Source organism: Euprymna scolopes, chromosome 32, assembly GCF_053919585.1.
Source record: "Euprymna scolopes isolate OS-2025 chromosome 32, ASM5391958v1, whole genome shotgun sequence".
Taxonomy (NCBI): domain Eukaryota; kingdom Metazoa; phylum Mollusca; class Cephalopoda; order Sepiida; family Sepiolidae; genus Euprymna; species Euprymna scolopes.
In genome coordinates this window covers 62,399,882-62,421,996 of record NC_136513.1, presented here as the reverse complement: position 1 = coordinate 62,421,996, position 22,115 = coordinate 62,399,882, and the positions used below count along the sequence as shown (strand labels likewise).

The 22,115-nt window shown below is 32.8% G+C and overlaps 1 protein-coding gene across 6 annotated transcripts in view; it reads right to left on the bottom strand.

The window, feature by feature from the left end:
• LOC145256384 (mitogen-activated protein kinase kinase kinase kinase 5-like) overlaps window positions 1-22,115 on the bottom strand; it is a 662,642-nt gene that overhangs the window by 92,834 nt on the left and 547,693 nt on the right. For all 6 annotated transcript variants that reach the window (XM_080115226.1, XM_080115224.1, XM_080115227.1 and 3 more), the window contains 4 exons: window positions 16,928-16,964; window positions 13,558-13,887; window positions 10,344-10,394; window positions 5,492-5,576 (listed from right to left, as the gene is read on the bottom strand). In XM_080115226.1, coding sequence (XP_079971352.1) covers window positions 5,492-5,576; window positions 10,344-10,394; window positions 13,558-13,887; window positions 16,928-16,964 — 503 coding nt within the window. The remainder of the gene's footprint in view (window positions 1-5,491; window positions 5,577-10,343; window positions 10,395-13,557; window positions 13,888-16,927; window positions 16,965-22,115) is intronic.

Sequence of the window (22,115 nt, the reverse complement as noted above, 5' to 3'; positions counted from 1 at the left end):
GTTGCACCAGAATTGTTGTTGTTGGTGTTGCCCAACAACATTGCAGCAGAGATTGAACACTACACGAGTTTGTAGTATAATTCAAATCTTGTCCATAGCTGAATACTTGATACTTCGCTAGGGCTATCAAGGATATTTTTTTATTGTGACGCCAGCAAATCTTCCTCTTTCGTGTGATGTTTATTTTGTATTTGTTGAATAAAATTCAATTTTACTGATTTATTTTAATAGCACCAACAAAAATGATAAAATTTTGATGTGGAACGCTAACTGCTAATTTTTTTTAAAATCAAGAAAGCCTTATTTAAAACTTTTGCGAAATTTTGCCATTTGACCAATAAAAAAAACTATAAATAGCATAAAATTAAGCAAAGAATGATCTTTATTTAGGTATAAAAATTACAACAAATATTACAAAAAGATGTGAAATTCTTTTAAAAGAAATTGTACCTAGCTTTATTCGCAAAGCGAAAGAAAATTGACACACCTAGAGTCTTTTGGACAAAATTGTGTGAACCGTGGACACGGCGAAAATGAGCAAGTCAATGGATGAAACTTGTTCGACTTTGGTATTTCACCAAATAGGTAACTATACTGCTTAAATTTCAACATAAGCGATAAGAAACCATTTCTGTACATTAATTTGTAAAAATTATGTTTGAATATTTTAAATATTCAGAAGTATTTTGCAACATGTAGTTAGCATGTGTTCAGCTTTTTAACGTAAACAAATGAGCAATATTTTGGATTTTTTCAAAAATTAAATTAATATTGTATCATTTTGGAGGGGAAATAAAATAGGGAGTATTTATAATAAACTATTTATAAAATTAGTAATTTAATTTTAAAACGTTCGAGTATCTAAATATTCGTTTATTCGGCATTCTAAAACAGTTTCCTGACAGTAAACAAACTTGGCAAAAGAGCATAAAAAATGCTAGACAAGAAGCAAATTGAACAGCACGTTTCTAGCATTTTGTATTTATTTGAAAATGATTTGGTGCATGGTAGATATTTAATTCAAGGCATGTGACTGCATGAAATTAAAGTTTGAATAAATGTAAAAAACTATTGTCGTCCATAGATGAAAGTATGGTGGTTATGCACTTAGTGAACCGCGCTATTTTTAAATAGTATTTTCAAGTTAAATTAAAGTTTTACAATAACTTTTTATATTAAATTGTTAGTTGAAAGTTCAGTAGTGTTACAAAACACCCTCTCCTCCACATGTTAAGAATGGCTTTCTAAATAATGTTATTATTTCAGCACGGTTCACTAAGTGCATAAGTACCGAAAGTACAGACTAGACTTAAAAAAAAAAAAAAAAAAAAAACACACCCTCTCTTCCGCATGTTAGTTTGCTTCATAAGTTCATATTGTTTTCTTTTATTGTTTTAACACTTTTATTTTTGTATAATTGTTAGTTGAAAATACATAAAAAAAAAAAAACAAAAAAACACACACACACACTCTCTCCTCCACGTGCTTCATAAATACTATTGTTTTAATATATTTTATTCTTGTATCATTTATTAAATTGTTAGGTGAAAGTACAGACTAGTTAAAAAACACGCTCCCCCTCACATGTTTCCTAACTAATAGTTCACTTCATAAGTACCATTGTTTCCATTGTTTTAATTTATTTTATTCTTGTATTGTTTGTTGAATTGTTAGGTGAAAGTACAGACTTGTTTGAAAAAAAAAAAAAAAATACCTTCTCTTCCACATGTTAAGAGTGGTTTTCTAAATAATAGTTCGCTTCCTAAGTACTATTGTTTTTTATTGTTTTAATATATTTATTTTATTCGTGAATTGTTTATTAAATCGTTAATTGAAAGTAGAGACTCCACATATTAAGAATGGTTTTTTAAAGTTTGTTTTATAAGTACTTTTATTGTTTTAATATATTTATTTTATTGTATCGTTTATTAAATTGTTAAGTGAAACTATAGTTAAAAAACATACTCTGCCTTACATGTTTTTTAAGTAATGGTTTGTTTTATAAGTACTATTTTTGTTTTAATATATTTTATTATATTGTCTATTAAATTGTTAATTCAAAACACAGACTAGTTGAACAAACATACCCTTTCCTCCACGTGTTAAGAGTAGTTTTTTAAATAATAGTTTGTTTCATAAATACTATTGTTTTAATAAATAATAGTTCACTTCAGAAGTACTATTGTTTTCATTGTTTAAATAATAGTTTGTTTCATAAGTACTATTGTTTTATTTTATTGTTTTAACATTTATTTTTGCATTGTTTATTAAATTTTTAGGTGAAAGTACAAACTAGTTTAAAAAAACTAGTCTCCACATGAATAATAGTTTACTGCATATTTGAAATTTTAATTGGGAATATTCTTATTGCAGACGACTGCAATTTCAAGAAATTAAAGGATATTTTCAATTTAACTGGAAGAGGTAGAAAACCATCCATTCCCAAAGTTGGCATAAACAACAAACCCCTTTTACAACTTTTTTTACCTGAAAGATGAAAAAAAAAAAAATCTGAGATGATATTGTTGAATTTGCATCCAATTTCATCATCATCAATCAGTTGAGAATAAGATACTTAATTGAAAAAGCTCATGCTAATGCCAATTTGCGCATAAATGACTGACAGATTCCAAACATTTTTAATGGAAAATTTGGCATTTGTTGGAAATTATTTGTAATGTGCCGGTGTTACAAGAGATGAACTGCTTAGTTCAAGTTTGTCAGGGCGATCAGAAATAATTGCACTTACAAATGGCATCATTCTGGACTTAGTTTCCATCCAAAAGAAAGAAGTACTTCCATCATCATGGGTATGTCAGGCTGTCGAGTATCTATCTGGACATTCTATTGATAGGCAGGTTTTTGGGAAACAGTTTAAGAAAATTCAGGCAACATCTAAAAATCTCTGTAAATCTCGGCATTGTAATAACAATTCTGAAGACTTGATTAGGTACGTTTGCTTATACTTCGCCATGATAAACAGTGAATTATTGCGATTTTTAAGTTTATTATTTTAGAACTACAAGGTGTACAGAGTTGAAATTTAGGTATGACATTCTACAGTATGTATTGATTATACATGCAAAATTTTACATCTGTATCTTTAATAGTTTTTGTGATTTTGAAATTTGTATACATTTAAAACAGTCGTCACTTTATTTCTGCCATTGAAATTGAACATATCAGTATTTTTATCGACTTATAATGAAAAACCTTTCAGCTAGAATTGTTTGATAAAAAAAAAAAAAAGAAGACATAATAACCACTATGTATAGAATTATATTGCATGTTCATATTTAAGTTTCTTTAATTCAGTTTTATTTGCTGATACTTCAAAAAGTGCCCACCAGTGCGATTTTGCTATTATAAATATTGCAATGTTCACTTTTCACACTCAAAAATGAAGGCTGAAATTGAATTAGATATGATTATACTTTTATTTCCTACTAGCGGAGGTACCCGGCGTTGCCCGGGTGTTTGGAGGTGTGTGTGTGTGGTGTTAAATAAAAAAGAACCCTTTGGGGAAGGATTGAACCCGAAGCCCTGAGGCGAAGTTTGAAAATAAAATCGGCCAGCCAGAATGAGTTACTGAAAGATGTTTGAATTTATTTAAGAAAGAACCAAATTGACAGGTGCGCGCCCGGAAGTCGTCGAGCGTTATGACGATGACGAAGGTTTGTTTGTTATAAGCGAAGTAAAAAAAGAAAACAACGTTTTAATTAATTAATAATTTGTTCAGTTTTTCAACTATTTAAAGTAAATCAGGTCATGACGTCATCTGGCGCATGCGTAGAACCGCTCGTCGTTACGAGAACACCATCTTTGTTGACCCCCCCCCCTCCCTGTCGAAAATTGTCAATTTCTGGGTGAAAATATGAACGTTTTTGGCGAATGTTTCGATATTTTTCGAGCGAAGGATGGGGCTTCGATATGATACCGTGTTTGTGAATTTTCGTCATGTCTGTCGAAAGTTTTTAGCAAATATACAAACATACACACATACATACATTTTCGTTTTTATATATATAGATTGTCTTCTAATACTAAGAGTGATGAAAGCATCTTTCATGACATTTTTACCGGTTACTTTTTTTATCAGTTGCTTTCAAAATTGCCATGTCATAATGTACATGCTATGTTTGCAAATATGAAAATGATCATAACTTGAAGACTAAAGAAGATACCTTCATGATTTTTGTTTTGTTTTTCTTGAAGTTATGTGTATTTTTATATGAGAGGGTCAAATTTAGTTAAAGGCGATTTTAAAATTTTGGCTGCCGGTACCTAGTTTTAAAGAGGGTTTGATCCCCATAGCTCCCTTAGGAATACTTAAGGCACTTAAATATTTGGGACCAATTTCATTGTCTTAGAGAAAACTTAATTTGAATTTCATAAAAATAGGATATATTTGAAGTTTTAAATTTCATAAAAATAGGTTATGCTCACATAGTAACCTGTAGGGATTCGGAAAGACTTCCATCATCTTTCCCGATAAATTTCACATAAAAATATATTTTTAAATTTTATATTAAATCTCTAATCTTTCTTTCAATAAAAAATATGCAAATTATATATATATATATATATATATATATATATATATATATATATATATATATATATATATATATATTAGCAAAAGTACCCGTCGTTGACTGGCTTCAAAAACAGCCTACAGAAAATGGACTCTGATTTATGAAAGTATGATAGGTTATGAAAAGGAAGGGTTGTAAAGAGATAGCTTCGAATTTGGGAGTATCAAAACCAAAGCAAAATATGATGAAAGTAAAAATAAAATAAATAAACCCCATAATTTATTATACCATACCTGTTCACACTGAAGCACTTATCACAATATTCTGTGGATCTATATTAAAAAACCTTGTTAAACTTTGCAACATATTTCCATTCTATGGAGGTCAGGCGCGAACGTACACCCCCCCATAATTTTATTATACCATATTTCTTCAAACTGAAACATAATTATCAAAGTATACTTATGCAAATAGATATGAAAAGTCTTTATTAAAGTTTGTGCCTATTTCCATTCTATGGAGGCCAGGCGTGAACGCAGACCCCACAATTTTATTATACCATCCCTATTTAAGTTAAAACATACTTATCAAAGTATTATTATGTACATCTATATCAAAAACACTTGTAAACGTTTTTTTTTTAATTTTTAAATTTTTTATTTCCATACTTTGTGGACAAGGCTCGTACGCAGACCCCCACAATTTTAATGAATCATCATTATGCCAAATCAAACATACGCATTCCTTTGTCTCGATATCTTCTATCATTATATGTGATCAGTTTTCTATAATAGTCAACCATATAGGAGCCTATTCGTGACCAGACACACACAGAGACGTTCAGCTTTATATTATATATATAGATGTATATATATGATTTTGGAAATCAGGGTAAACTTTGAAAACACTGAATAATGAAAAAAAAACAAAGGAAAGCATTGTTGCAAATTACATACCACGCGTATCTGGATGTACCCAACTTGCTGTACAGTTAATGTGGAGAGGGCAACCATTAAATACTTTAGAGAAACAAGCGCCCATCTGGAGAAAAAAAATATTTACAGAAGTTTGATGAACATGCAATTTTTAATTGAATGAAGAAACATCTTCACATGCACAATTGATCAACATTATTCTCCTTCTTATTTGTAAATTTCTTTATTTCGAATCACATCAAAGTTTGCCTATCTTCTTTCCAATTGTTAATTGAAGCAATTGACAAGTGAGAAGGGGTAAACATGATTATAATTTATTTTTCTTACACTGGGTATTAAAAAAGTTCTCAATTCCATCTGTCATTGCAGATAAATATTTGTTGAATACAGACCACAACAAATGGCACAGAACTATTTGTTATGTTTGTTGTATTAGCAGGTTGGTATACAGCACTTGGTAATTCCAAAAAATAACATATATAAGTACATGGTAATAACAAATGCGATCCAGAATAAGTCGAAAAAGACAGCTGACAGTATATTTTTTTTGTATTCCCCAGTCGACAACAAATGTAGCTCACCTCTTCAAACATCTAGAGAGAGAGAGAGACACATTATTGATTTTGGTTGTGCTGTAGTTATGCTAACAACATAAAAGTAGTTCAGTATGAGTCAAAAAAGATGTCAGGCAACATATTTTCTTTTATTTCTTGCATAGAAGAAAATATATTGTCTAGTCAACAGTCAAAACTAACAACAAACATATCTATAATTTGATAAATTTAGTGTTGGCAAAATTAAGTGACAAAAACACTTTCTTCTAGTGATGCTATTTTCTTATATGGCGACGTAGCAATACTAGCATCACCGACGATAAAAAAAATGAAATATTTTCATAGGGGACATTTTGCAATCACTGCAATGAAGACTCTAACGAGGAGTTAGGTTTATTGGTCTGACATAGATAAAGAACTTGAAGATCTTGTGAAACTGCCGATGCTGTGAATGGCAGTAAAAGTACCACTGGTAAAAATTAATCTGTGATTAAAAATGGACAGACTTTGGTTGAGACTACATATTGATTATACAAGACCAATGAATGGTATTTATTGTGATGTAGGTAGTTTCACAAAGTGGCTAGAAGTTTTAAAATATAGAAAACCCAACCTTTTTACACAAAATCTTAAAGATTTTGCATATCTTAATTAACAGCTAAAGAAGTTGGAGATTCTTGCAAATTAAAAAAAAAAAATATGTTTCAACCAAGATCCAATGGTAAAGCAGAATACTTTATAGATATGTTTAATCAAGCACTAAAAAAATCAAGTGGAGCTGGAAGTGAAGATGAATTATGAGTTTTCAGAATTTATTGAATAGCTTCAAATCTGAACACAATTTCAGGAATATCACCAGCTGAAATTCTGTTTAAAAGATTAGATAACTATTTGATAAACTGTTAACAAAATCAAAAAGTTTGAAAAATATAATAAAGCTGATGCAACAACAGTTTTAAAGTTCTGCATAAAAATCTATTTTAAAAATGGAAACATTGTTTGAAAAAAAAAAAAAGCCTATCTAAAATGATTATTAAAATGTTTATAACTAGCTTAAAAAGTATACCTCTTTAGTGGTTTACCATCAGGAGTCTCGTAACTCTCCTCTTATCTTGTTCTTTACTTCTCACATTTCATGAACAAAATTTCTGACAAAAGGAGAAGAATTGCTATTTGGTGGGTCGGAATCTATCCATCTAAGACTTATTTGTTGGCTAGTTTTGGATTTTAAAGTAATTTTTCTTTTCAGTCCTTACATCAAGCGACTTAATGACTTGTTTGAAGTGATTTACATAATTAAAAAAAATCTTCATAAGAAAAAGCCCATGAAGGTAAATTATGATTAAATTTAAGTACTAAGACTTCCAGTATCACCAGAACAGAAATGTTCAAGCATATGTAGATGGCAACCATTTTTAACTTTGGACATTGTTAAAGAAAGAAAAAAAAAAAAAAATGACTTCTAAAGGAAGTGAAATTTCAATAAAACATTGAAGATGTTGTTAGAGTAATAAACACATTTCATTGCTAGAATTGAAGTTGTATGTTAGCCTTTGTATGTGTGTGTGTCCTGCTGAAAATCAAAACCACACAAGCCACACCAACAAAACTGGTATATTTTTTTCAGAATTACATTGGACAGCATATACAACAATTTTTTTTAAATATAATATTCACTCTTTTAGCAGTGAACAGAATCAGACATTTAGAGCAATTTTTAATATCATTAATTAATTAGCTGATTCCCTGTGCTCCTCGGGTTATTTAGCATTTCTCAAGACTAAGCAATTTCTTTACGTAAATTAACAAATTACTAAATAACATTCTTTTCAGACGATTGTCTTCATCTACAATATTTCTTTTTGTAAGAGTGTAGAGAGGGGAAAATGGATAGAGGGGATTGGTAGTGTTGGTGTAATAATAGAGTATTACAGTTAATATATGCTGAATTCCAAAGTGCTCAACAATAGAGTAAGGATGATAATAATAGAGTAATTTGCTAAGTATTATATGCTGAGAAAGGAGAAGATTTAAAAGAAAATGTAATACAAACTTTTTAACTTTAACTAATTTTGTTGTCCATGCTCCTAATCAATGATGGTTAGTCAGGCTAGTTCATAATAAAAAAAAAATGTAGCTGATTTTAATATTGTATTCAAATATATTTATTCGTAATGATTAGTGAACTATGATTGTAGAACTGGAATCTCCTTTACTCATTCCAATGCACTGAGTAACCATTTGTACGGCGAAAAAAAACCCCTCCCCATTCCTCCAAGCAATCTGCTTTATATTACATTCACCCACGTGAATCTCGCAAGATCACATGAGACTGTTTCTGTTAAATATCACAGATGCCATCTTGGTTTTTCTTTTTCCTGTCCAATGCCCATGACAGGCAGATATGTGGGCACTTTACAGGTAGGCCGTTTGTATGTTCGTTTTTATTTTCCCCACATCTCATGATCACAGAGATGGCAGGGAGGTGGCGCTCTCTTCCGGTGGGTGCTTCTTCGAAGGGGGACTGTATAGGCCTCTTCTTCATTTGCACTCTCATCCGCAGTCTGAGGGTCGAAGAACACTACCTTCCCTGAGAGGCTACTAATATCGGATTCGCTGCTTGATGAAGATAGTGCAAACCAGAGCGATGGCCCAGTGGCCTCAGACTCAGAGTTGCTCCCATCGTCCAGTGGTGATTGCACCTGTGTCGCCGGCCTCAGGCCCCTAACATGACAGAGCACACCGTCAACCATGACTGACCCACCACATTGGTCACTAGGCCCCGTCCGTGTATATCTATCAGTGCACCCGGCGGCTTCACCCAGACAAGATCCCCTGGTGCATACGACTCCTGTCCTTCCTCGTTGATGACTTCTCTGTTGGGGTAGATTCCCTTTTATCGGACTCGGTATTGGTAAATTGCATTGGCAAGTGCTGTTCCTGGAGAGACGTCATCCTTCGGCGTGATGTTGTACCAATATACAGCTTTTGAGATGGTGCACAGGAAGGTTGCAATTCTTTTGATGCTGCAATGGCTCCTCTCAGCAATACTATTGTCAGATGGCACATAAGCACACTGCAGTCTCAGCCGCACTCCCCCAGGAACTGGATGACCTGCTGGCTGGAGAAGGCTGGGTCACTGTCTGTCAGCACCTCTTCGGGTGCGCCTCTTTCAGAGAACACAAATGACAGCTGGCGAATAATGTAGGTGGAGTTCTGGCGCCCGAGTGGTCTCCAGACCGCGAAGCACATAGGTCCACAATTGATGAGGGTGAGGAAGTGATTGCCAGTCAATGAGCACGATGAGAGACAATTCTGGGCTAAATGGTTGGGCCCACCACACTTGTAACAGCTTGTAACTGTGCCCAATTCCTGAGATCCACCCTGTGATGGTTGTACGGCTGCCATGCAGGCTACAGTCTCTGGACTCTTTTTTCGTATCACCCATGTCTGTGCTAATACTTCAGAGATGTCCATCTCGTTCACTTGGGATGAGGCTCGGAGCAGATCCTCCACACCAGTGGGCAATCCTGCAATAAATGCACACACCAGGCCTTTATCTGACATTCCTCCAAACAGGACTGCAAGCTTCTTCAGTTCTGCCGGATAAACATCAACCGTCTCCCCGGAATGTAACTTGCGAGCAATAAACTCCTTCCATGCAGCAACTGGATCTAGTGCAAACGCTGTGCAGAGGGCATTTTTGATGCAGGTGAAATTTGCCTTCTTTTCATCCGTTAGCTGCTGGTATACAGCATATGTGCCTCCAGCGAAGCGCATTAGGACCACGCATTCCAGATGCTTCAAACCACTGAGCTGGCATATCAATTCTGCCTTTTCCACCCATTCCTGTACTGACTGCTCAGGGCTGCTGCCATCAAACAGTGGAATCAGCTTAGGATCAATTCCTGACGTCATGCCGAAATAGGTTGTAGAACTGGAATCTCCTTCACTCATTCCAATGCACTGAGTAACCATTTGTACGGTGAAAAAAAACCCTCCCCACTCCTCCAAGAGACCTGCTTTATATTACATTCACCCACGTGAATCTCGCGAGATCACATGAGACAGTTTTTGTTAAATATCGCAGATGCCATCTTGGTTTTTCTTTTCCTGACCAACGCGCATGACAGGCAGACATGTGGGCGTTTTCAGGTAGGCCGTTTGTATGTTCGTTTCTATTTTCCCCACAATAATACAAGAACAAAATTAAAAAATCTAAATGATTTCCATTTTAAAACATTGACAAAATTACTATTTTTTCAAAATAGTTTAAATATTTTTTAAAAGATTAAATAAAAAAGTGTGCAAATACTTACATGGACTTTGGGAGTTGGAGGCAGTCCATTACTAACAGGCCGGCCTTTATTCTATCAAAAAGACAAAAATAATCTCAATAGAAACAACTATAGACATAAATACTTAAGTTATGAGGTGCCTTAAGTTTCCAGACTTTTTTTGTACAGGCATTTAAAATTGCTGTAGACTCTTAAAAATTCATCTTATGAGCTGACTGATCAATTTTTACGATTTTTAGGTTCAAATGAACAGCTAAAGCAGGAGCATACACTCTACTAAAGCCTGATTGCCACAGCTGACGGATTTCAAAAATGCAATTTGAATGTGAGGACAGTTTAGAAGAACAATATGCAATAAAATTATGTTTTAAACTTGGAAAAAATGCCACAGAAGCATATAGAATGCTTCAGACTGCTTTCTTATCAAGCATCAGTTTTGAGTGGCATAAGAGATTCAAGGAAGGCAGAGAGTCAGTGAGGGATGATAAGAGATGTGTCAGGAGAAAGGAAGTTAGAACACGCGAGTTGTTTAGCCAAATAAAGAATTTCATGAATAAAGACCATCATGTATCTATAAAGACATTAAGTGCACAGTTTGATGTCAGTGTGGGAAGAGTGCACACAATTATTTGCGAGGAACCGACAATGTGGAAGATTTATGCAAAGTTTGTCCCAAGGGTGCTCAGAGAAGATCATGTTGTCATGACAGTAAGGAGATGGTCAAGCTGATCAATTCAGATTCTGCAGATCTTGATGCTCTGGTGATCGATAAAAGCTTCCCAAAGGAAGCATGCTGGTTCTCCTCGATCTAAGAAGACCAGAGAGAGCAAAGAAACTTATGATGATCATTTTTCCTGACAACACTGGCATGGTCTACATACACTGGGTTCTAATTGGACAGTCAACAAGAAATACTATGTTCAGAAAGAGATTCTGTTAGAAGAGGTCAGCACTCTTCAAATCGGGTCAGTGGCATTTCCACCAGGACAATGCACCAATCCACAACTCCATCTTTGTCACAGACTATTTGACCAAGATTGGCATTAGGACAGTTCCTCACCCTTCAGACCTTGCTCCTTATGACTTTTGGTTATTCCTTAAGCTCAAGAAAAACTTTAGAGGCTGTTATTATGAGACAATTGAGGAGATGAAAGAGGCTGTAACGAAGGTCATTGATATTGAAACTCAATCAAACGCCTTCTATGGAAATGGCAATAGAGTTGAGAATGGTAAGTAATGTGGCCAAATAAAGAATTTCATGAATAAAGACCATCGTGTATCTATAAAGATATTAAGTGCACAGTTTGATGTCATTTAATGAACCAGACATAACTCAGCATTTGCTTGGCTTTGTCTGGCGCATGACGTCAACAGCTCGGGTTTTCAAAACACTATGCATTTAGTTTCAACTCGACGTACGTGCGCGCGCCAAGCAGCAGACGAGAATTTCAATATGGGCGTTCGAGATGGCAGCGACTAGGAATCTCCAGCACGAATGTAGGTTGCGGTCATGCCACACAATTATGGACTGAAAGAATTTCATGCGAGATATATGCCGGGATTAGTTTCTTAGGAATCCCTGGCAGATAGGAGGCCAAGGCCATACGGTCGAAATCGATGTCTGTCTTCTTCAACCGCCGGAAACACAACGTCGGCAGACGTCTAACACTGGTCTGGGTCTTCGGTGGATATGGTGACCCTGCCGAAAAGGAGGCTTTTTTGGTTAACGTACCAAATAGAAATGCCGAAACCCTCCTTCCACTAATAAGAAAATACATTCTGCCAGGGACCACGGTTGTATCAGACTGTTGAAGGGCTTGCAGCAAAGTGGGAGGAGAGGAGGGGTATCACCATTTAACGGTGAACCAACCACAGCCTTAATTTTGTAGATCCCGCCGTAACACAGGCAACAACAAATCATGCGGAGCGAATGTGGAAAGAAGCAAAGCAGCGCAATAAATGAGAATGCAGAACCAACCGGGAGCTTTTGGACACATATCTTTTAGAATTTATGTGGAGACAAAAGTTTGGTAGACAGTCGTTTGACTCCATACCCACATCGCCGAAAGCTACCCGGTTGGTAAGGAGCTTCCTATCACATTTGCTGTCTCATCTTCGTCCACTTTGTCGTCTGATGCCCTCCAAAAGTCTGAGGAAAATACATCCTCCTGAGAAAATATGTTCCTGGCAAAAAAAAAAAAAAAAAAAAAAAAAAATCTCGCTGGGATTTGGGTTAAAAAAAAAAAAAAAAAAAAATTACTTGTTCTTCGCAAAAAAAAAAAAACTTGGTTAAAAAAAAAGTTTTGTTCTTTTCCTTTTTCTTATGATTTTTTTCTTTTTTTTAAGTAAATAGTTGAAAAAAAAATGTTTCATAAAAAAAACAGAAAAAAGAACGTTTCATTAAAAAAAATAAATAAATAACTATCATTTGTTTACAAAAAATGTTTTATATGTATTTATTTTACAAACAGAAAACAATTTCAAACAATACTACTAATAAAAAAACAAATGAACGGTAGGGTTTTGCTTTTTATTTATTTATTTTTGGATGTTTCTACATTTGCAATTTCATTTTAGAGTTATTTTGTAGCGTTGTTTTTATTTTATCTGTAACGCTCGGTTTTATCCGGCTGTTGATGTCATGCGCCGGACAAAGACGAGCAAATACCGAGTTATATCTGGTTCATTAAATGCACAAGTACTGTAATGTGTTGTCTATATAGAACAGAAAAGATAATCTGTCACGTAATTGTTAAGTCGGTTTTGTACTCTGCCAAGACAAGACAACAAGGAGAAAACTGTCGTTCACAATGAAATTTCATATATTTCTCTCTGTTGTGAAATCAAAAACCATTGCATTCTATTAGTTTGACAGCGAGTTTGACATACTATATATTCTGACTGGTTTGAATAAGGAAGAGAAGGACAAAGTTCCATGGTGTGTATGTGTAAGTTTTAAATTATCCCCTTGTAGCAGAAAGATTGGTTGCACACCATAATTGCTCCAGAACACACCTGCTTAGCAGCAACATCAATAGGAAGTGGAGAATGAAATAAAATCAGTTATTTTTCATGTAAAATTCATATTGGATGACAGTTTAGAAAAAATAGAGCAGTAGTATTCAACAATAATTGATCAATAAATTACAAATATTTCATTCTTTAACAAAAACAAACAAAAAAAATGCAAGAAAGTCAAATGTTACAAAATCAAAAAGGAGAATCGTGTAAATACCGTTTCTTTCTTTTCACGTCGCTTTGGCGGCAACACTGGAGGTTTTTCTTCTTCATTAGTGAAAATTCCACCATTCTCTGTTGTGTGCTTGATCTCACCATTCTGCTGTTGCTGCTGCTGATGATGATGTTGCTTTTTCTTTGGTGGAAGCTCTGGAGGGTTATCTTCGGGCATGTCTGTTGGTCTCTTTGCTCGTGGACACAGGGTCACCATCCGATCTATCAAGCCCTCAACATCAGGACCTTCGTCTGTTTCAAGTTCCTCGTCTTCATCATTACAAACTGTTTCACCTTCATGTTTCTCTTCACCATCAGAAATACTGGCAGATGCCTAATGAAACAAAGGATATCAATGTTGGTGAAAATCAAGTGAGGAGAAATACAAATAAAACATTGACCATTTTGAATTGATGCAATTTTTTCTCTTAATATTTTTTGTTTTTATTAGATTTGAGTTTAGGTATAACCTTAATTTACATCTGATGTGAAGAGAGTATCTGACAGCATGTAGTCACCCTTAGTTGCCATTATTTTCAGATCCACTGACTCAGAGTGGTCATATATGTCAGTGTTATAAATAACTTAACATTTATTTACTAATGTATATCTAAAAAATAAAAATTTACAAATTATTCAAAAGCAAATCATGTATTTACAACATGGATATTTGAAGATATTAAGAAATGTTTTTACCAAAATTATTGGATTTGGCAACTTGAAAAGGGTTGATACGCCATAAAACAAAACAAATTAGATTTTATTCAATTCTGAGGATGGAACAACTTTTTTTTTTTTTTTTTACACAGTGATCACCACTTATCAAGGCCCGGAAGACACTCAGGGATAAGGGTTATTGCAAGTACATTACGGTAGTGTGGAGATTTGATGAAGTGTTTACTTAAGGGGGCGGTTCATTAGGAATTTGTTAACGTTGAACTTGAAGACATCCAAGTTGTAGTCCGGTGGGAAGCAGGCAGACAGAACAGAGTTCCACAGGTGTGCAGTTCTAAGAAAGAAGCCTTGTTCATGGAATCCGCGTTTTGATTTAGGCACAGATATAGAGTGGGGGAAATTTTTCACAGTGGATTCAGCTAGATGAGTGTTTTTGGTGAAAGATTGGCGAGGGGGGACCAGAGATTGGAGTTCAGACGAGCACCCGCCATGGAAATAACGATAAAACAAGGATAGGCTCGCAACGTCTCTTCTGTGGGAGAGAGGTTGCAGGGTAGAGAAAAGGGCATCCCCCACTAAGCCACGAAGTCTATTTTGTACTCTGCCAAGTTCATGTTTTTGAGTACAAATTCACATTCATTAGTCAACAAGAAATTTGGTATGGGAATCTTAAGCCAAATGAATTATTTGTCAATTTTGCAGAAAGTTAAAAGTCCGTTTTTTACTTTAAGGTGGCAAAGTGTCATATCAAGGAAGATAACTTATCTCAACTTAGTTCTAGATTTATTTTAATTAGGATTTTTTCCATGTTAAAAAACAATAAAACAACAAAAATAAAATGATAGTGCAGGAGAAAATAAGATGTTTTTAGTTTTAAGGTTCTAAATCAGTAAAATTGGTGCCATTCATATTATGATTTAAAGTGATCATAAAATGACTCCACATTTCTGGTCCAATCTAGGCTTTTTATGGCAGTTAATTTATTCTTTACTGTTGAATCATAGTTTCATTTTTATTTCAAAATAAAGAAAAAGAATTTAGTCCTTCCAATGCAAAAGTTGTTTTAGAAATGAGGCGAGTTATCTCCCTTGACATGATCATATGAGTATATATGTAAACAAGGGGGAAAAGGGGGGGGGCTGCAAGTTCAATGTTACATATTTGAGATAATTTATAGATCTACTTTTATGGGTTTATGTCATCGGAGGTGCTTTCATTAACCTGTACCTGCTTATGGGTTCATACAGATTAGTTTCATTCTCAATCCAGAATATCTCCTTTTAAAATTTTTTTGCCTTTGTGAAGAGGCAAGTAAATAAAAGAAAAGCCTCTGGAAGGAAGAGAAGAGAGAGATAATTTTCAATTTTGTTGATAAAAATATTTAATATGTACCAATTTTCAACATTTTAAACAGGAGATTGGGCCCAAATTACAAGACAGTTCCAGAGTTCAACATATAGCACTAAGACATTGTGATAGTGACGACCAAGATGAGAAAACCAGTTAGAAAGTGTAAATAATAGCTAGATGATAATTCAGAAATGTCAATTTGTTGTTGGCACTCATATTTATTGGTAGATAAAGAAGCTAAGAGTTGAATAAAAATGTTGGTCATATGTCAGCCATCTTGAATTTTTAAAAAATTTTTATTTTTTTAAATCACCAGGGAGGTACACTTAATGGTATAAATATTTGATGTAAAAGATTTTTCCTGTTGTCCACCTAATTATGATGGTTGCTCAAAAATAGTACAAGAGGTACATATGTGGCCTGCTACATATACATGTGAGAAGTTGTACACCAGGGCTTCCAAACTTATTTTACTTGTGGATCCCCTAAGAGCTATTTTATCATCTGTGAAATTTATATGTATATGTATATATTTTTATTTTTTAAATCATATATTTATGTATAGGTTAGTAAAACCTTACAATTTTGTTATATTCCGAGCATAACAATGCAAATATTGAAAATTTAAATAAACTGCACATCTAGTAACTAAAACAAAATAAAACCTTTTTTTTGGGGGGGGGGGCAGTGTCCTAAAAACTTACGTGAGCCTGATTGGGAATTCTTGTACACCAATCAAAAACCATGCATTGACAGGATTTTGCCAACATCAAAGCCTTCAAATGATTGTGGCTGCTTGTGTCACAGCAAAGAAGACATAAAACATAAGATGAAGACAGGTTTGGTTTAATCATTTTTTTTTTCTTTTTTACAGTATCTTATTTTTAAGTTGTGTTGAGGCAAAATAGCTACTACTAATTATTTATTACAGACAATTTTACCACATATTTTATTGAGAAGGATTGCAAATAATAATATCCGGATGTAAATGACCACACCAGATCTGATAGAATTTTGAAATCAGCATAGCATACGATTGTTTTCACTGCATAAATTTCTTTTTAAAATAAACAATTATTTAATGACAAATAATTGTACATGCAATTAATTAAACAGTAGTTAATTACTAATAATTGAAGGAAGGGGTAGGCAGTTCATGCCTTTTCCAACACTGTTAGTGCATACTTGAACCGATTGGATTTGAATTTGGCTTAAAATATTCTGTGTAGCCTTTAATGGTATCCAATAGGCAAATCATGCAGTTTGTCAATGGGACCAGAAAGAACAAAGATAGAATTAAATAATGAAAGGAAAACTTTTCTTGTGAATAAAGAAAGAAAATATTCTACCTTGGATGAAGAGTCAGACTTGGCTGGTAATGTTGGCCTAAAAAATTCAATTAAAATCAATTAAAAAGAAAAGAAAAAATATTAAAACAAGATTGAAAAAAAAAAAAAAAAAAAAAAAACCCAAAAAACATTTAAAATCTTTACAGAAAAGAAAAATCCTTGGAAATCTCTCCTCGCACTCTACCCTAAAAATCAAAGAAAAGCAAACATATCATAATTTTGTATTATTCGAACTATTATTCTTTATTCAGTCTTTGGGAGGTTCAATTCTTGCTACAAGAGACAATAACAAGGAATAATATAAGTAACTAAGTCATAACTGATGAAATGAGAAAAATCTACCCCCGTGGATCAAATAAAGGTTTTGAGTTCCAAATTCCATACAGGTTTCACAGTTCGACATAAGGAGACCCAAGTTAAAAAAAGAATACCTGAAGGGTGCATTGGCTGAAACGTTATGAACATAAAAACCAATATGAGAATAGTAGTCGGAATAATCTAAATTGCAAAACATACAAGTTATTTTTTGTGTGTTCACTGTAACAAGAATGATTATTATTAACTAGGAGAGACCCTACCTTCATCAATGTACATTATTATCACTATCTGTTTATCTCAAATTAACTACATGATTGATTTTAATAAAAGAATTGATGAGCTGATGAACTCAATCATGCAGTTTTGAATTTGCATATATATATTAAATTGATTGTTTTTGACAAAATGAAATTGTTCAGTAAATATATTTGTCACTTTAAATGGATCCTTATTTTTTATGCTATTTTTCATATCTTATTTAGGCAAAAATTTAGAGGTTTTCAATAAAATGATTTTTTAATCTATTTTTTTTATTTATTTTTGTTTTATCTTATGGAAATCGCTCCACACAAGGCATAAAGCCAGTTGATGTAAGTAGCCAAAAAGAAAAAAGAAATGATTACAAAAAAAACAAAAACATTTTTTAATATTACTCCAGACAAGGCTTGTGATTTAAGGAGTTTAAAAAAAAAAATAACTTCAAGATAAAAAAAAAATACCCATTGATAAATGTTAGATGGATAGATTCCGACCTAGAAAACAGCAATGCTCCTCCCTCAGAAACATTGATAATGAATTGTGAGGACTAAAAGACAAAATAAAGGGAGTGAAAGTTATATGAGACTGCTGACGTTAAATGCATGGTTCACTTTCTACTCTCTTTGACAAAGACAGGAGATACTTATTAACCGTAGTCTTGAAATAGAGAAGAGTCAACAGAAAGTTCTGTAAGTTTGCAGTTTTTGGGAAGATGTTGCTGAAATAGAAAGCTGTATAGAGGTATCAAAACAGCAAATTTGTGGAAACCACTGAACCAATGAGTTAAATGACTGAAACTATGAGAGAGAGGGCGCAGAAGGAAAGTGTAGGAGGCTAACCAAATAACATATATGCTTCTGAACCTTATTAAGAACCCTGTAAATATGACAAATTCATCAGGCCAAATAAAACAGTACCCCATGCATGGTCTGATAGATTTGTAGAGATGAAGAATAGCTTCAGGTGTGAAAATGTGTTTGGAGTGATAGAAAGAACAGACTTCATGAAAAGAAAAAAAAACCAAAAAACAAAGTATGAACTTCAAGAAATTTCAGTCAATTTTTTTTCAAGAACAAAGCAATCCATAAAACTTTGGTCAAAATCGGACTATTCCTTCTTTAGTCATATTTTTTTGATTATTGATTTTTGATAATTATTGGAGTCATTCTGATACAAAATCTAAGAACATTCCCAGAGACATAAAATACATATGTCTGAAAAAAACCCAAAAAACAAACAAAAAAAAAACAACAAAAAACAAAAAAAACCTGACTCAGCTGTTATAGAGTCCATAGGAATGAAGTCACACACACAAAGTGCTTTTTATATATAAGAGAGACTATTCTGATTATAATAATACCATTTCAACTATTAACAATTAAACCAAAATTGACAGATTATTTTATATAAAATAAAATATGCATCAAGTGCGCTTGAAACCAAATCACAACGTAATATTAGGAAAATAAACAAATATTTTATTTGCTTGAAATTATCACAAATATATTTCAGAGGTACACACCATCTTCAGTTTATTGTTAAGTTTCGCACAGTTCAAACATTTCAAAATACAACCGCCAGATACAACACGCGGCTCTATACAGACTTCTTCTCCAAATTTACAACTTGGCAAGGAAGAAGAAAACAAAAAAAAAAGAAACAAAACACCACACTGAAGATGGAGTATACCTCTGAAATATATTTGTGATAAATTTCAAACAAGTAAAATATTTGTTTATTTCCCTAATTATTACGTTGTGATTTGGTTTGAAGTGCACTTGATGCATATTTTATTTTATTCAAATTAAAACGTTTCTATTGAACTCCCATTCTTGAGATTATTTTATATTTATCAAATAGTTCATCTTTGTTTTTAAAAATTTTGCTTTTTGCAAGTTAAAGAAATAATTTCAAATTTTTGAAGTAATTAACAAATATCCGGTTGCATATTTTTGCTAAGCTGTGAGAATTATATAATAGTGAAAGAACTACCATATATACTTATGTATAAGTCGATGTATAAGATCAAAAATTGTGTCATTGTGTATAAGTCGACTATGGCTCTTTCTTGCACAGATAATTTACTTTTTGGTATGACATATTATAAATTATTTTCGGCATCTGCGAGCAATAATATAATGCATTTACAAAAGTGTGGTCTATTCGATTTTCATATATAGAACCAACACACTGCATACTTTCATGCAACAAACGCAAATGTTGTTAATCAGACATTCTGATCAATGACATGCTATAGATTCCAGGCACAGTTACAGCTTTTAGACATAATTTATGTCATGTACCATAACATAAACACATACATTGCACAAGCCATAATATACCGTAATAATGTGAACGCATGCATTAAATGCCATCAAATGGTTTCATTACATAGTTATCATTAAATTGTTAATAAATAGTTAATATTGTCGTTTATAGGATTTTTAATAGTGAACTTAGGGGAGAATGACATATTGTAAACACTACATTTCCTAACCTACTAAAAAAACCGTCATATCATCACTGAATACATCATGTTGAACTTAAGCCAATAGTCATGTCTAGAGAGTGAACATTGCGAGAGCTATTCTGATTATTATTAAGCTTCCCACTGAAAAACCGCACATTGCATGTGCTTACATGCTGGCACACACACTGCAGTGGGGTTCAGAAGAAGTGTGATTAATTACTAGGATTATGGGTATATACTGAGTAACAACATTTCCAAACCCCTCCACCCCAAAATAATCTTAAAATCGTCTCCCAGAAATTCTATTTGTACACAAGTATATGCAGTACATACAAAACATTATTAAAGTAAAATTGTTTTAAACTATTAAAAATAATTTCCAATGCTATTCATAATGTTTACCAATTCATTTTTTTTTAATCACATATATTTCAATTGTTTTGAAATATGATGTAAATCATAAATCTACAATGTTAAGGTAAAGTTAGAATTATCGTGTAAAAGCAATGTTTTAAGCTCTATTTATTATAAAGTTCAATTTGGTAGAACTTCAGACTGAAGATCTAAAAGGTTTCAATTTCGATTTCCTGCCATGGCAACAACGTGTGGATTTTTTTTTTTTTTATTCTTAATGCAATATTATCCATTTTGAAAAATAGTTAAAACCTGATATTTCAAAAGGAGACAAACACTTCAATGAATTTCTTTGCACTTATAAAAAATGTGACTGATGGACAAATTCTCTAATTTTATTTTATAAATTACAAAATTTTAATTACAATTGGATAATGATTTGATTTTTAGCATTCTTTTAAATTTCTTGAAAAATTTTAAATTTAATTTTAAATTTGTGAAATTTTGAAAATGATCAAATTATAAAAGATTTAGATGTTCTAAACTAAATTAACATCCATCATTCTTCCCTCAAATATAAACAAATTACTAGATGATGCCGATTCAATATTGACAAGAATGCAATACAGTGTTTATTATTTGGATTATTAAGACTATTATTCTTATTTTAGTTGCTATTTTCACAAGATTTTGGCCAATGAAACCTTCTATAGATGCATCTTTTATGAACTTTAGAATCTTTATATCTAAGTTGGCAAATTTTGAACTGAACTTTGATTATGGATCTTAACCATGACTGTGTAGAAGTATTCATTTATGTTTGCATTAGTTTCGGTAAAGATTTTGTTCAGATTTGCACGTTCAAAATGATGTCAGATTCGCACGTTCAAAATGATGCCAGATTCGCACGTTCAAAATGATGCCAGATTCGCACGTTCAAAATGATGCCAGAGGTTACATTGATCAAAGTGAAATGTGAAAATAATAAGATGAAATTAGTTTAAATGATACAAATTAGCAATCCTCCTCTAAAAAGTTCCAAAATATTGTAATTTTTGAAAAACGCAGAAGTAAAAATGGTAAAATAAAGTTTAAAAGAAAAGCATGCATAAAAAAATGTGATCATCTTGAAAAACCTGACAAAAATGAATACCTGCCTGCACTATGTTGTTTTTTTTAATTTTAAAAATTTCTAAAAGAAACTGCAAAACAGAATACATAGTTTTTTTTTTATTGCTTGGAAACAGTTCTAAAGGATCAAGCAATTATTTCAAGGCAAAATATATGGATAAGCAGAACAAAATTGTTCATGATGGAAAAAAGGGATAACAACTGCATTGATTTGACAGAGTTTTTGAGGGATGCGGATGTAAATAAAAGCATAGCAGTTTTTTCTTACTGTCAAATATTCTGTCAACTATGAAATCATCCCTCACCAAAATGACAAAAATGAATAGTTGTGATTTTAAAAAAAACAAAAACAATGGTTACTATGTTTAAAAGAATTAATGAGACATGTCAAGGTAAGGGAGATCAATTTTTGGATCAAAAAGGTTTTCTTTTTTCTTTTTGCATGCTTATTGAAGTTTGACAATAAAATATGGAATACCAATGAATTCCAGAAATCTATTCAACTGAAATATCAACTCATTTAAAACTCAATAAGATTAAATACACACACAAATGATAAATAACCAATGCCTTGTTACTGTAATAACATATGCTGTAACAAAATAGTCGCAGCTCAAAGTTGGCAAGTGATTTTCATGGGATCATGAATCCAGAAAA